General features: G+C 40.9%; 1 protein-coding gene across 1 annotated transcript in view; it reads right to left on the reverse strand.

Moving 5' to 3' along the window:
- Window positions 1-14489, reverse strand: part of LOC130545904 (zinc finger protein 271-like) — a 29831-nt gene extending 15342 nt beyond the window's left edge. The window contains 2 exon segments of the mRNA XM_057320828.1: window positions 662-771; window positions 14381-14489. Coding sequence (XP_057176811.1) covers window positions 662-771; window positions 14381-14424 — 154 coding nt within the window. The 5' untranslated portion in view covers window positions 14425-14489.
- Window positions 14490-16474: the final 1985 nt, after the last annotated feature.

Raw genomic sequence — 16474 nt, forward strand, 5'->3', positions numbered from 1 at the left:
ACAGCCCTAACTATTGGACATTGTAAATCTGTTGATTAAATAAGTCAAGAGATAGTAACACGCTACAGTACTTGCAGGCCGCTCTCTGCTGTATGGGAATGTAACAGTGCACGCCTCCTGCACTCAAGTTCAGAACAGCAAAGCACTGCGGCTAATAGGAGGACCGTCTTTCACAATTGTCTTTAGGGGAGGGGGGGGGTTTGAAGAATTGAATTCCGACAGGTATAGCATGGCAAGATGTTTATGGTACAGTGACAACCCTATTCATTAGCATTAATACCATGATGCAGAATTGAGTTCCATCTAAAGGAAAAGACAACTCAGACTCCAAATTCTGGTTGAATGAAACATGTTCCAATGACTATAAACAGATATCTGTAAACACACATTCTATATTAATGCTTTGCTTTTGGCAACCTAAGCTTAAATATTAAGTGTTGGCACAGGTTTAATTGTCAAAGTCTATTTCTATATATGCATGTATAGTAAAAATGCCATAAATGACAACATGCCCGATTGGCCCTGTAGATAACTTGATGGTGATGTTTCATTCTTTTAGTCATAATCTGGAATCCTAAATATCTTAAGGCCAGCAGCTCTGCCGTGAGGACAATGTGTAAACATAATACAACAAACAAAAGATTTGTAATATTTGTCTCACAGAGAAAGTCTTGTTTATGTTCGTCCTCCTCCATGTTGGCGACACGTGGTGCAGAATGTAGCTGTTCACCTGCACTGACTGTATCTTCACTCGCCCTCTTTCTGCTGCTCCTTTAACACACAAAAGACAAAGTCATGAGTACAAGGCCAAGTTTACTAAAGTCCATCACATGGGTAAAGCGTCATTCACACACACAGTAACTGTATTTTAAACTTCTGAATAAAAAAGGCTCCGTAAACTGTTGGATGGACACAGTACACTATGTTTTGAGCATATAAAACATGTCTTTATTAATAGTTTTAAACTATTCATTGTGAATGAGAATATCCAACGGTTCAAAAATAGAGGATGTTTTAAGCACATTATTCTGCACCCAGGATGTGCATGTGTGCTTTTGTGGCGCTCTGTAAAATATATTCAGTGACTTTGTAATAAGTATGACATTTACATTTAGTCATTTAGCAGACACTTTTATCCAAAGCGATTTACAAATTAGGTAAACAATGGAAGCAATTGGAAAAACATAAGGACAACAAAAAGCGCAATAAAACTGGTCTCATATAGCCTCATATAGCCAACCACAGTATACAGAGCTAAGATATTTTTTTTGAAAGAGTAGAAAAGAGATAGAAGTCAGAACTGATCAGTCAGGTACTGATGGAAGAGATGTGCATTCAGCCGATTTTTAAATATGGCTACAGAATCTGCTGATCTTGTAGCAGCAGGCAGATCATTCCACAATAGTGGAACCGATCCAGAGCCAATCCAACCTTTTTGGGATTGCACCACAAGACGTCGTTCGTTTGCAGAGCGTAGGGATCTGGCGGGTACATAAATCTGCATTAGCGAGTGAATATAAGGGGGTGGTCTTGTAGGCCAGGAGCAGAATCTTGAATTTGATGAAAGGCGACTATATTGAGCCAATGTAACTTAATGAAGAGAGAAGTGACGTGTGCTCTCTTCGGTTCATTGAAGACCACTCTTGCTGCTGCATTCTGGATCATCTGTAGAGGTTTGGTTGTGCAAGTAGCGGATTGCAGTAGTCCAGTCTGGACAGATCAATGGCCTGGACTAGGATTTGGGTAGCATGCTCGGATAGGAAAGGTCTAATTTTCCTAATATTGTAGAGGATAAATCTACAGGACTGGGTGGTGCTGGCAACCTGATCTGTGAAGTTTAGCTGATCATCGATCACCACTCCCAGGTTTCTGGCCATTCTGGAAGATGTGATGGTTAATAAACCCAGTTGAATGGAGAAATTGTTATGAATCTTTGTGTTGGCCAGGATTATAAGCAGTTCCATTTTTGCAAGGTTCAGCGGCAGGTGATGGTAGTTCATCCAGAGCGAAATGTCACTAAGGCTGCTGAAATGCGTGCAGAAACAGTCGTATCGTCAGGCTGAAATGACAGGTGGAGTTGTGTATCATCCGCATAGCAGTGATAGGATGTTTCCGAATGACAGAGCCTAGGGATGTCATGTATACAGAAAAGAGCAACGGTCCAAGCACTGAGCCCTGAGGCACCCCTGTATCAAGATATTGGGACTCAGAGACCTCACCTCTCCAGGATACTCTAAATGACCTACCTGAGAGGTAAGACCTGAACCATTGTAGCACCATTCCAGAGACACCCATAGCCTTGAGGGTCGACAGGAGTATGTGGTGGTTAACGGTGTCAAAGGCGGCAGAAAGAGCCAGTAAGATAAGTACACATGAGTTAGAGGTGGCTCTTGCCAGTCTCAGGGCTTCAATGACAGAGAGCAGCGCAGTCTCAGTGGAATGACAAATCTTGAAACCAGACTGGTTGCTGTGCAGGAGGTTGTTCTGCGTGAGAAAGGATGAGAGCTGGTTACATACAACACGTTCAAGAGTTTTAGTAATGAAGGGGAGGATTGATACCGGTCTGTAGTTCTCTAACAGTGCAGGATTAAGAGTGGGTTTCTTCAGTAGAGGGGTAATACGGGCCTCTTTGAAGACTGTGGGAAATGTACCAGTGGTGAGAGACGAGTTGATAATGTGGGTCAGAGCGGGAACAACCAATGGAGAGAAGGCCTGGAGGAGATGAGTGGGGATGGGATCTAACGGGCAGGTAGTTGCGTGGTTAAGAAGACATGACCTTGGAAACGTCATCTTCAGATAGGTGAGAGAAAGAGGGGAGCGAGCATGTGTCGGGGGTTTGGGCATAATCAAGAGGCGGTGGCACAGAGAACTGACCTCTGATGGTGGTCATTTTCTTTATGAAGAAAGACGCAAAATCATCAGCTTTAAAGTTAGATGGAGGTGAGGGGGCAGGCGGGCAAAGAAGAGCAGAGAAGGTTTTAAAGAGAGTACGACTGGGTTTTCGCAGAGGAGACATCCGCAGAGAAAGAAGAGAGGAGAGACTGATAGAGACCGAGGTCAGTAGGATCTTTAGATTTGTGCCACTTTCTCTCAGCAGACCTGAGCATGGTGCGATGCTCACGGAGAACATCGGATAACCAGGGGGCAGAAGGGGATGCACGAGATGGCCTAGATGTAAAAGGGCATAAGCTGTCTAAGCAGGAGGTTAGTGTCTAGCAAACAATTAAGTGAGTGTCGGTGGCACTATTAATATCCAAGAGAGAGAGCTGTTCAGAGGGAGGGAGCGTGGCAGAGACCGCATAGGATAAGCGGGAGGGAGAGAGTGTTCATAGGTTGAACCGGAATGTGATCAGTAGGTAGCATGTGTAGTGTCTGGAGAAGTTAGGTCAAGATCAAGAGTGATGAGTAAATGATCAGACGTGTGCAGCGGGGTGACCTGGGAGTGATGAGTGGAGCAGTAGCGTGTGTAGATAAGATCTAGTCGATTACCAGACTTATGGGTTGCTGAAGTGGGAACTTGCTTGAGGTCAAACGACGCAGACAGGTTGTAGAAGTCTGCAGCCTGTGGTTTTTCAAGGTGGATGTGGAAGTCTCCGAAGGGGGGAAGGATGACAGAAGCGTATCCAACTCCTCCAAGAAATGTCCAAGTTGACCTGGGGGACGATAGATAACTACAACATGAGTTTTAACAGGGTGGATGATAGTAATAGCATGTGACTCGAATGAGATGTTGTCACATGAGGGTGCAAGCTGTTTGAATTTCCAGTCATTAGGGATAAGTAGACCGGTTCCTCCACCCCTCCCTGATATGCGTGGGCTGTGGTAGAAAGTGTAGATATTGAAGAGGGCAGCCGATGTGGCACTGTCCTCTGGCTTGATCCAGGGTTCAGTAAGTGCTAAAAGAGAAAGACCAGAATGTTTAGCAATAGCTGTGATGAAATCTGCTTTGTTTACAGCAGATTGGCAGTCCCATAAACCAATGGTTAATGTAACTGAGGTAGTTGTGGAGGCGGAAAGAGTGCGCAGATTATTAGCACTGCGTGCCCTTCTACATGATACCGATGATTTACAAGTTGTAACAGTAGGGATTTGAAAACACATAGTCAAAGCGGAGAATAATGAATGTGCAATAAAAATAAAAAGAAGAGAATAAATAGAAGTGCAAAAAGTTTATACTGAAGTGCAATAGTCAAGTGCCTTATCGGTGTCCTTGCTCGGTGGAGTCACGCAGGTAGAGTCAATGGTCTTTACACTCTTCGGTCTTCACGCGAATATGCTGCCGCGACTGCTGCCAGGTGTTAATCGCACTTCTATACCCGTCTGAATCACGCAGTTGAATTCAGCAGGACACGTCCTCCAATATTTCACAATAAACAAGTGAAACCAGCACGAGAACAAACGCGACTTCAACACGTGACACGGCGGTAGTAAACAAAGCAACTAAATTGTGTTTAAACTCAATAAGACAAAATTAATCAATTACACTTATGCGCTTCTGTTGACTTCTGCTGCAACAAATGGATTATCCCACAAACTGGGCTGAGCGCACCATTTAAATACTTTACCTGGCGTTGGACACGCCTTCCAATATCTCACAATAACAAGCGAAACCAACACGAGAACAAACGTGACTTCAACACGTGACATGGCGGTAGTAAACCAGTAGACTTCTGCTGCAACAAACTGCTTCTCCGATGATGCGGTTATGGATGCATATTGGTTGCCATTTTCAATTTGAAATGCAATATGCAAAATGGCAATGCAGTATGATTGGTATGATATGAAACACAGGTAACGAGCGATGCTGGCTCCGTCCTCACACAATGACGCTGTACCGGGGAGGGGGCGTGGCCAGCTCAAAATGCATTTTCAAGTCCACATTGAATTTTGCAACACCCAACGCGGTGTGTGTACATGAAAATGCAATCCGAAATGTTCAACCTGTTAATGTTAATGCATTTATGGAAAATAACATTTTCATTCTCATTTTGCAACTTAAAGAGCGTTAAAAATATCAATTTAAATAACACATTAAAACTAGTGTAGGAACTGACAAATGTAATACATATAATTTAATTTTTATTTTCATTTTAATGTTGCACATATGTTATTTAAAATGTACATTTAAATACACAATTGCATTGTCATTTTACATACTGCATTGCCATTCTGCATATTGCATTTCAAATTGAAAATAGCAACCAATATGCTTCCATATGCTGTCGATATGACGCTGATATGAAAGTTTTTTTACAAAACATATTTTTGATAGAGATTAGCATTCTCAACGGTTAAACGGTCAATATGTGTCACGGTCCCACCGTCTTGTTTATGAAATTCTAGTCGTGTGGTGGGATCGGGGCAGAGTCCTTAGGTTATGTGTGGAGAGAAACATATTATTGTCCGTTTGACAATAATATACATTCTCTCCAGTGTCTTGTCATTGGTCCCATTCCTCTCGTTTCCTCGTAATCTTTCCCTGAGTGTTTAATGTCTCACACCTGCCCCATGTCGTTATCCCTCGTTTGTGTTTCCTATAAATACCCTCTTGTTTCTTTGTCTTGTGCTCGTGCATTGTATGTGTTTGGTGCCTGTGCTTTGTGTTCCTGTATCGTGCTCGTGCTCGTGCTCTTGCCCGTGTTCCTGTTCCTGTTTTGTGAGTTTTGTGCCTCGTATGATTTAAGACGTTTGGTCGTGTCTTTGTGTGTAGTTTATTTGTCTTGTTTTCATTTTGCCCCCTCGTGGGAAGTCTCTTGTTTTATATATGTATATCAGTTTCGTTTCCCCCATCGTGGGTGTTTTAGTTTCTGTTTTTGGTTGTGTTTTGTAAAATAAAGTATCTGTTAACCCTTCACTGCCTGCCTGCGCTTGGGTTCTCTCTTCCACCACGCTCTGGTCGTGACAATATGAACATCCCTACGACCTACATATAGCGGCCCATAGAAACATATGCTAATGCGGCATCTTGTTATTTATATCTATTCTTCTACTGACCTGTAGCAAGAGACTAGCAGCACACAGCGACACAGTCGCTGGCGGTCTGAACGCACCTTTATGTGCAAACACAATATTCCAGCATCTCAAACTTAAAGGCGCAGTTTGTAAAATCCGCCGCTAGAGGGCGCACATTCAAAACAGATATGTTCAAAACAACAACAACTGTGTAGCTTGATGAGGCTGTGAAGGAGCAAGGAATAATGGGAACTGTCGTCTTCAACTCCACCACTAATAATCAATCAGACATGAAATCACATTTATGGATGATGTAAAATAATCAAGTTTTATAAATGTTGCGTTTGATGACATGATTTTATTTCATTATAATGAATTTGACACATAAATACATTTTATAAATTACGTCTATTACCATTTAGTCATATGATGTAAAAATGATAACTGCTTGTTCAGTAAATATATACAAGAAAATATATACGTGACACTTTGCCCACGAGACTGTGTTGTCATGGTTCCTAGGGCAATAAAAGTGGACACCGAGGGTAATACGAAAGAGTGTGTTATTAACTCAACTCAACTTTATTTATATAGCGCTTTTTACAATTTTCATTGTTACAAAGCAGCTGTACATGAGACATAATGACTATAAGCAAAACAATTAAAGTTGTACCTGTAAAAACAAGAAAAAGGTGAAAACACAGAAGACAAACATACCCACATACAAAACACTCCACACACACAATATGCACACGTACTAACACACATAGACATAGACACACACACACGGACGCGCAGACACACAGACGCGCACGCACACACACACGTACACAGACAAGTACGCACACACACAGACACGCACGCACGCACACACACACATAGACACGCACGCACACAGACACGCATGCACACAGACATGCACACACACACACACGCACGCAGCCACACACGCAAGCACAGTGAGAGCACACATTAGGGAGATACAAGGTCTGGAGAAAGCGCAACGGCTTACACAAATCACGTGAGGCACCTCAGCCAATCATATAACAGCCTCTAATCTCATTTCCTGCATTTCACCGGCTTTCTATCTAGTGTCTTTGGTAACGCAGATATGACGCCATTGACAGGTGACTGCCAGACACGGCCCCGTGGGTTGTTGCTAGAAGGGATACAGCTACGGCCGAAAGAGATGCAAAATCTCCCCATAAAATTACCATAAATTACATTAGCTAATGCCTACACCTACACCTACCCTAACCCCAAACCTTACAATAATAAAAAAAATGTAACTGTTGTCAGCATGACAAAAATTATGCGGGTATTAAAGTGCGCATTGCCTAGTGGAGGTAGCTGTATCCTTTCTAGCCAAAACCAGCCCTGTGTCACTTGTTAAAATGGCAATTTTCTCACGATTTACAAATAGCTGGAAACATTTCAGATATTGTAAGTACTCAACTGAACAAAGTATATAACACTAGCATAATGGTTATTGGATATTTTACTGCAAAAAAAGTTACAAACTGTATCTTTAAGGTAGGGAATGGGATGCAACGAACATAGCAAAAACATGACGTGTGATATGATCAAGCAGCAACCAGCGCAGAGAGAGAGAGACGCGCGCGCACTTTATTAACGCAGCAAACGTGTCAGAGAAAGACACAGCACGTAACTTGCGGAGTAAATTTCTGAATGAAGCGTCTTTACCGTTCGGTAACATATGTACTTCAGACTGGAGCGGGTGGTCTGACAGTAGCCCCGCCGCTCGTGACATCCTTTGACATCATACAGTGGTCACGTGCACACAATTCCCTGCACTAAACAACTTGTCAAAGTAAGTTCTGTGCATTCCGGCCATGAGTACACTTCTAAGAGAACAGTCAGCTTTTGTGGGCGGAGTTTGGTGGAGAGACATGAACTGAAATGGTTGTCAACCAGAATTGCTTGCATGGATGTTATTTTTTTCTTTAAAGAGTACATAACTAGGGATTTTTAAGGTCCTACTTTGGTTTATGGAGTGTCCAACAACAAGATTATGTACATAGGAGTAAAAACACTATTATTTCGTAATAATAGGCAGTTATTATTACCTTACTTCTTGACTGACTCCGCGATTCATCTATCTAATCCCCTCCTTTCCGCTAGCCTAGTCTAATGTGATTGGTCAGATGGTCTAGTTAGCTGTGATTGGTCTACCGCAAATGAGGCTCACGAGCTACAGTGTTTGGGGGAGAAGTGTGTTTTCGCGGGCAGTCCTAGCAAAATGTAGCGGGGACTATATCTAGTGATGTAAATCAGCGGCGGTTCGCGAATCGGACTAGGGACGACTCATTTGCGTGATTCGACTCCCTTTTTTCCAAGCCAATAACTTTGTTATTCATTTACCTTCGGATTTACAACTTGGCAGACTGCTACTTTCAAACACGGCAACATTACAGACTGCATGAAATGTATTTTCATGATCTCATGTTATGTACTCTTTAAATCATTTTGCAGTGTAGCCTCCAATATTCCAACAGTTTTCGTTTATTCATATTCATATTTTTAGCTTATAAAGTTGAATGACACTTTTCAACGAAGTATTTTGTTGTGGGGTACAGACAGAGTACAGTACATTCTTTCAGCAGTCAGTTATAGGCCTAATAAAGGCTATTGAGAGAGGGCTCAATTTTTTATTTTAATTTAAACATTTTGACCATTCAGTTTATGCAATAGTGAAAAAAATGTCTAAATACATTACAAAAATTTACCATGGTTTTACTACAGTTAAAATGGAAAAACCATGGTTTTACTACAGGTAAAACCAAAATAACATGATTACTGTAGTAAAACAATGGTTATCACAAAATAACCATGGTTTTGAAAACCATGTTTTTGTAAAAACCATAGTAAACGATGGTTACTGTAGTAAAACCATGATTTTGCCTCAAGTAATCAATGCACCAAAAAACCATGGTTACCACACTTGTACAACAAAAAAAACATGGTTAATTTTCGTAAGGGTAAATAGAAGAAATGCGCAAAGCCATGTTTGGTGTTCGGCCTTCAGCCAAGTGTTTCATTTTTATTCAGCTTCGGTCAAGAATTTTCATTTCGGTGCATCCCCAAGGGTAGAAAAAAATCACTTTTAACTTGGTGGACAACAACAAATGCTTTGCCCTCCAACAGGGCGTTCCCCTTAATTGAGTGACGCAGGGATGGATTACTGACTGGGCCAATGGGGCCAGTGCCCAGGGGCCCTTGACTACCATGAGCCCGAGGGGGCCCTTAGCTTCAAGGTTACGCCATCCGGTTTGGTACAGAAAACCCAACAACAATGAAAACAAATGCTTATCTATGTTTAATATATGGGTCCCATAGCCTATACAAGGCATTTGTGGATACGCTGTAAAAAAAAGAAATGATCAACAAATCATGGCAACGTATGTTTTCATGTTATCTTATTAAATTAAATGTGACTTATTAAAAATTAACTTATTCATTAAATTACAGCACATTTAAATAGCATTTTCTGAATCTTTTGATTGATGATTTGATGTTTACAAACATGTCACAAAGGGCTCTAGAGTGCGACCAACATGCGACCTTATTTCTCAATGGTGCGACTAAGAAAAATCAGAGGTCGCACCGGTGCGACCAGCCGTTCGAGGGAGAAAAAAAAGTCTCCGCGACTCTGAAAGTCTCCCTGTGATTCAACAACATACACACATTAGGCCCATATCGTGGTCTAAACCAATCAGAGATAGTGAAGGGCGGACCCCCTCTGATTGGCCGTGGTCCAGATTTTCCTGTACGTGTGTGTACCAGAGGTCGCGTTAACCGAAAATTCTGTCATTGACAGATTTTTTTTACCAGTGGCGGAAAAATCTGAAGGCCGTCCGCCCGTCATTTTGACGGATTACAATGAGGACAATTTGTAACTCCCCGTTTCCCTTCATTAGAGCGTGATATGCGTGTTTTTTTAGGGACGTGCGTGTTTTCACCTGTCATTGTTACCGACTAGACATATGTGATGCGATCTGGGAAAACCCGTCGGATGTGACGCTGGGACGCGGGAAAGACAGTTCACCTATCAAAGTCAACCACATAACATGAAGAATGAAGGAGTAGCAATGCACATTTCACGCCAGTCCTGTGTAAACTACGGCATGCAAAGTTTTTTATACAATGTTTTCGTGAGATGACAGAGCTCCAAGTCTGCAGCACCGGGAGTTATCCGATCGCAAAACATACAAGGGATGATCAAAAGTCCAGACACTATGCACATGATAAACTGCGTAAAACTTACTTCACTGCTTATTAGTTGTTGTCCGTAATGTTTGTTAGTTTCCTTGTGTAGTGATAATGGCAGAGCTCTCGTTCTTTAAGTGTGCCCGCACCATTTTCCTTACTTTCGTTTTATTCAAACGGTTTTGTACAGTATTTTTATAGACTTCAACACTGGGAAATGTTTTTTTATTAAATTGTTATTAGAGTAAGTCTTTTACCACTGCAAAGTGACTTTTACTTGTGATACTGGACTGTTGTGCTTTTATTTTCATCACTTAACTTTAAAACCGTTTTCCTCCAAATTCCGTTCCTGAAAATCCTAGCGCTTCAGCCGACCTCAGCCATAACTTTTGTTACATACACAAGGTATGAGCAACATAAAAGCTGATTTTTAAAGGGCTTGAATATGGTATCAAAAACTGTAATATATAAATTTGCACCATGTGTTGGGTTTTCCCAGATCGAATCACATATGAACATAAACATTAAAACATAAAATATATAAATGAATATAAACAACAACGGCTTTATTGGGCATTCAGTTGTATTAAAATACGAGACGCAAGTACAGCTTGATGATGTCACGAACATACTAATTACCACGTAAAGCCACCTTGCACCATAGTGACGGGTAATAATAGATTATGATGGATTTTTTACAAGCCTGTCAGTCAAAATGACGGACGATAAAAAAGTCTAGCGCAACCTCTGGTGTGTACGTGTGAAAATGCTGTGTTGCAGTCAGACAGAGAGGTGAGGAGCCTATAGGCCCGTCAGTTAAACAGAGTGGATGTAGCGCAGATGATGAGAGAAGATGAAAAGAACGATTGACAACTTTTTCGTGAATAATGTTAAGTTAAGGCCTGATCCGTCCGAAAATCATAAGCAATGCTCTGACAGAGCCATCAACCTCCCAGGTTATGTCAAGCCCTGGTCCATTTATCTTGAGATGTTTTAAGTTTAAATTTCAGTTCAGTGAAGCACTTTAAGCACCAACACTTTTTCAGTAAGTTACCTTTCTTGTAGAATTGTGCTTCAAATAAAGAACTTTATGTTGACCAGATTGTTAGTTAATCATTTACAAGTCAATTTTGCCTATATGGACAGCGATTTAAAAGAAAATGCCCTTGGAGGTAACTGGCCCCGGGGCCCTTTGACGTCATAATCCGTCCCTAACATTACGTCACATATAACTGCATGTCTCTCCTCTAAAATTTGACCACAAAGGCTGAATGTTCTATCTGAAAAAGCTCTTAAAGTCCAGGTAAAGAGAATTCTGAGAATTGTTTCTAAACACATTATAGATGTTAGAAATGTATTGCTGAAACACATTACAAAGACTCAGAAGGATGTAGTACTGAATTGTGGAGATAAACCTTTTTTTTTTCACTAATTCTCTGTTCATTTTTTGGGCGGGGCTAAAATGGGGGATCGATGATGCAATGGAGCGTCCGAGCATGCATGGCCCCTCCCCTATCACTAGAGCACCTAGCATCAGGTGTCTGCTCAATCACGAGCTCAGGGTTGTAAGCTCTCACGCACCAGTGGCGGTTCAAGACTACTGTAACTGGGGGGCCAGGCAGGGGCCACTTATGCTTGTAGGGGGCACACTAACATGTGTCATGATTAATTTTCAGTCATTTTTCACTGTCATGTATTACTGTTTTCTCTAGAAGTAAACTAATAAGCTAATAAAACAAGTTCAGCTCAAATTAATGTTCCATGGTCATTTATTTCACAACAGATTGTTTATAGTGAAAATAACAATGACAACAATAATAACATTTAATAACAAGTACATTTGCATCTTAAATGTACATACATGAATGAAAAACTACCCACAAACAAGATATCCAAAAATCAACTTAAGCAGTCATCTAAACATGAGTCACATTATCAGATATTTCCTTTACACAAAGAAAAAAACATGAATTTCAAATTTTTCACATGTCATATATGTGGTTTTGGCACACTTTCATGTGAATGCCATGTTAACTAAATACTCGTTTAAAAACTCATGTTTGTCACATGGAATTTCAGGGTTACAAAAGTTGTCTCTGCACAACGACCTTGCTGATGGGTCCTCTGGTCTTCTGGACTTTCTTCATTCTCTAAGCTTTTGTGCATTTCTGACTCTTTTTCAGAAGCATCTTCTTTCTCCAGCCTTGACTGACTATTATCTTTAGTTTTCTTATTAAAAAAGGGCATTATGTCCTTATGATTTTTTCTCTTCATTTTAACTGCAAATGGGAACATTATGAAAATGTGTAAATGAAAAGAGGACTCTCAAATACACAACAAGTAATATACAGGACAGTATAGAATAAACTGTATTGATTAACGTTACTTGAACTCTGCTAATTCCTTGGGAATGACAGACCCTTTATTTTAATTATAAGGCAAAAGTGCATTTTATAAAACATTCATCCCAATAAATGTAAGTTACATTTGATCTCATTTCATTAACAAATAAAATTTCTTTAGTGCGTTACACGTTCTCTGGCAGCAGCTGATTCTTTGTATAGGCACGAGTCACGACTGCTTTATATGTAGATTTAACATGCGCAACACCAGAAAATGTAGGTCAGTATTTTAATATGACGTGTAATGATATGCATTTTCATTATATTTTTACAAAATATTTCCATTACCTGTATGATGTAGACGTAATCTCGCTGAAGGCGCACAGACTCGACATTGTTTGCGTCTTGCTTGCGTAATCTTCCTTTTGGCACACAAGCATCATTACTGCCACTAGCAGGACAAATTGTGCATTGCACCCGAAATTGATCGGTTGTGGTAAAAATTTCAGAAACGATTCCAGATTTAGGGGGGCCAGTGGGGTGGCCAAGTGTGCTGACACAGGGGCACTGGCCCCCCTCTGCCCCCCCAGCACTGCCCCTGTCACGCACACGCTTTCAGGCTCTCTCACTCTGCCCAACTAAACAAATCTCAAGCCAAATAACAAGCAAATGGTAACACATACGCGAATGGATGGAGGAGAATAACGTGAACGGAAGGAGGATCACTGCGCGTGATCGCGACGTGCTTCAGTGAATGACATTTAATTAAAAATGGCGAGACGAGCAGTTAATCCACCCGGCTGTTTCGCTATCAGCAATCTCAGCATCTACCTTATCAGCTCAAGAGAACCACTACAAATAGACAAAGCTGTCTTACCTGCATTCACTCTACAGTCTTCAGGCATCCCTCCACCACCCCGGCTCCTCACCGTGAGACTGTTTTCACCCACAGGACAACAGGGGAGCGCTCTGGGTTCGGGCTAATACCGGGCCCAGAGCCATATCACCGGACAGCACGCCAAATACCATTTCACCTGCATTATTATCTGCATTGGCGAACTCGTGAATTATCTATTGATGAATATCGCACGTGTTTGAGTTCAAATCCTACCATAAAACGTATTCACATGATTCACATAATAGTCTACTGGGCAGGGGACTCGACGTTGGTTGAGTGACGCGAGTGGGCGTGGCTTCAGCGCCAACAGCGGACACACCCCCAGCGTTTGAGAGCGGAGAGTCCTGCTCATTTTTCCAAGATTTTGATAACTTATTTTATTTACTTAGATGTTTTTCTCCATTCAAATTTGGCTGGGTGGTTAGTAACACACTTTTCTGTTGTGTGACAAACTCAGAACACTTATTTTAATGTCACTTTACTCGGACTTTAACAACTAACTTCTATTTAGCTTAGTGACAAATTGTGAAAAGCTTTTAATCTTCCTCTCTTCGGATAGGCGTCTGCTGAATATGGAATTATTCCTACACCATAGAAATACAACAGCAATACAGTGTTTCTTTAAATACATATCAACATACCAGTATTATCAGTGGTGCTTGCTCGCTCTGTCCTGTCTGTTAAACACAGAATATGGAGTCTGAATACACCAGTAGCTAACTATAGAACACAATACAACATATAGCGTCCATTACACACATTCAGGAAACGCTAACCAACGCGTGTCTCCTATTAAACGTGCATTCATATGTTACAACGGAAAGATTTACCCACTAACAAAACTTTTATAAACTCCATATAACATGTTAACCTGAACTGATGGTGAAACATGACACATGAAACAGAGTTTACTATTAAAGATCATTTTACGACAAAATAAACTGAGGTAAATCAGTCTTACCTCTCCTCTCTTGTAGGTCTCTGATGATCCGACAGAATGATCATAAACGAAGACAGCAAATATTAACACACTGCAGGAGTGCTATTGCAATGAATGGGGAGGGAATGCATCGCTCAGTATGGCAGCTCTAACGAAGGAAGTCCCGCCTTCCAGTAAAATGAGCCAATCGACAATGGAATACAAGACTGACCGGAGCTGTTGAAAAACAGAGTCGCGACACTCACAGACATCCGTTGGAAGAATGGAATGCGGAAATAACTCGTGTCATGGAGGGCTCTATAGAGGGTATGCATTGACGGCACATGTCGGGACATGCTCACCTGGGTGGCAATACACCAAGCATTAATTAATGTTATATGTTTGCACTTGCTAAGTTTGTCCCATCGGGTTAGAAATACTACATGCTCACTTGGGATCTTCACGCCCACTAGAACACTTGGGCCAAAAACAGGAAATACGTCATGAAAGTAGTCAAGTGGTCAAGTGCAAAGACCGCAAGTGGGGGTATTTGGCCGCAGCCCGAGAAAATAGTTAAATTTAGCAGATGCTGTACATTGCGGCACACCGCTGTGGTATATTGAAGTGGCGTTCTACCGCATTTGAATGTTATAATGACATGTAAACTGAAATTATCATGTCAAATACGGTTGAACGCCACTTCCCACCGCAGTGTACAGCATCTGCTAAATGTAACTATTTTCTCAGTTTCCCATTTCTCTCTGCTTCTCCCCAACCGGAAACTGCCTAGGGTTCTTACCGTGAAACGCAGATAACTATTTATATTTTATTTAATTTATATTATTATTTTACTGTATAATAATTGTATTAAATGAACGATTTGTTGATTTTTGTTGTGTTCATTTTATTAAATAAAAATTTTGTTGAATGGATCCTGAAGTTCGGTCGCATTTAAAGAAACCGTATGGTACATTGATTGCTTGGTATCGCAGTCTAGATTCAAAATATTGGAGAGACAAGTGTAGCCAAGTACACCCTGGCTGGGTAAATGTATTTGCTTTTTCAGATATTTCATTCGAATAGATGAAATAAGTGCATGCAATGTACATATGAGCGCAACCGGAGATGACCGAAAAAACATACAGAGAGCAGCGGTTTTATTTATGCTTTGACAGATGTGAGAAAGCATCAAACACTGTATGCGTGTGTTAGAAATGGAATGCTGAGAAAACATTATGCTTGGTACGTCTTTCGTGTTTAAACCAAACTTTTAGGTCTTTAGACGACATATACAGTGAGGGAATAAGTATTTGATCCCCTGCTGATTTTGTAAGTTTGCCTACTTTCAAAGAAATGAAGGGTCTATAATTTTTATGGTGGGTTTATTTTAACTGATAGAGACAGAATATAAAAAATCAGGGAAAAAATGTTATATAAAGGTTATAAATTGATTTGCATTTCAGTCAGTGAAATAAGTATTTGATCCCCGAGAAAAAATAACTTTGTACTTAGTGGAGAAACCCTTGTTGGCAAGCACAGAGGTCAGACATTTCTGATAGTTGGTCACCAGGTTTGCACATGTGTCAGGATACATTTTACTCCACTCCTCTGTCAATCTTTAAGGTTTCTTGGCTGTCACTCAGTAAATTGGAGTTTTCGCCTCCTTCACAGATGTTCTATAGGACTAGGGCAGGGCTAGTCAACTGGCTGCCCGCCAATCATCTTTTCCTGGCACGCCTTAACATTTCAAACACAGCAAAATCGCCAGTGTTAAAAAATGTCAGATTAACACTCACAGTGTATATATAATCCACACTTTGATAGTGTGGATTATATAAACACTGTGAGTGTTAATTATGTGGTGTTGTCACATTAATGCACCACTAGATGGCACTCAAGCTTCTGAGTTATGTGGATGGATATAGGAAGGGAGACGAGAGAAGAAGTGGTAGATATGCTGAGCGGATATGCATGTGAGTCAGAATGTGTTAGCTAGTTAATAAATGTTACTGAAAGGAATCTACGGTCTCCAGCTTCTTGTCTACATTAAGACATAACAAATTTGACCTTTTTTAACACTGCTGATTTTGCTGTGAATAAGTGGAGAGACTTTTAAGAACAGTGTTCTTTAAATGC

Source organism: Triplophysa rosa, linkage group LG22 (assembly GCF_024868665.1).
Source record: "Triplophysa rosa linkage group LG22, Trosa_1v2, whole genome shotgun sequence".
NCBI classification, from domain to species: domain Eukaryota; kingdom Metazoa; phylum Chordata; class Actinopteri; order Cypriniformes; family Nemacheilidae; genus Triplophysa; species Triplophysa rosa.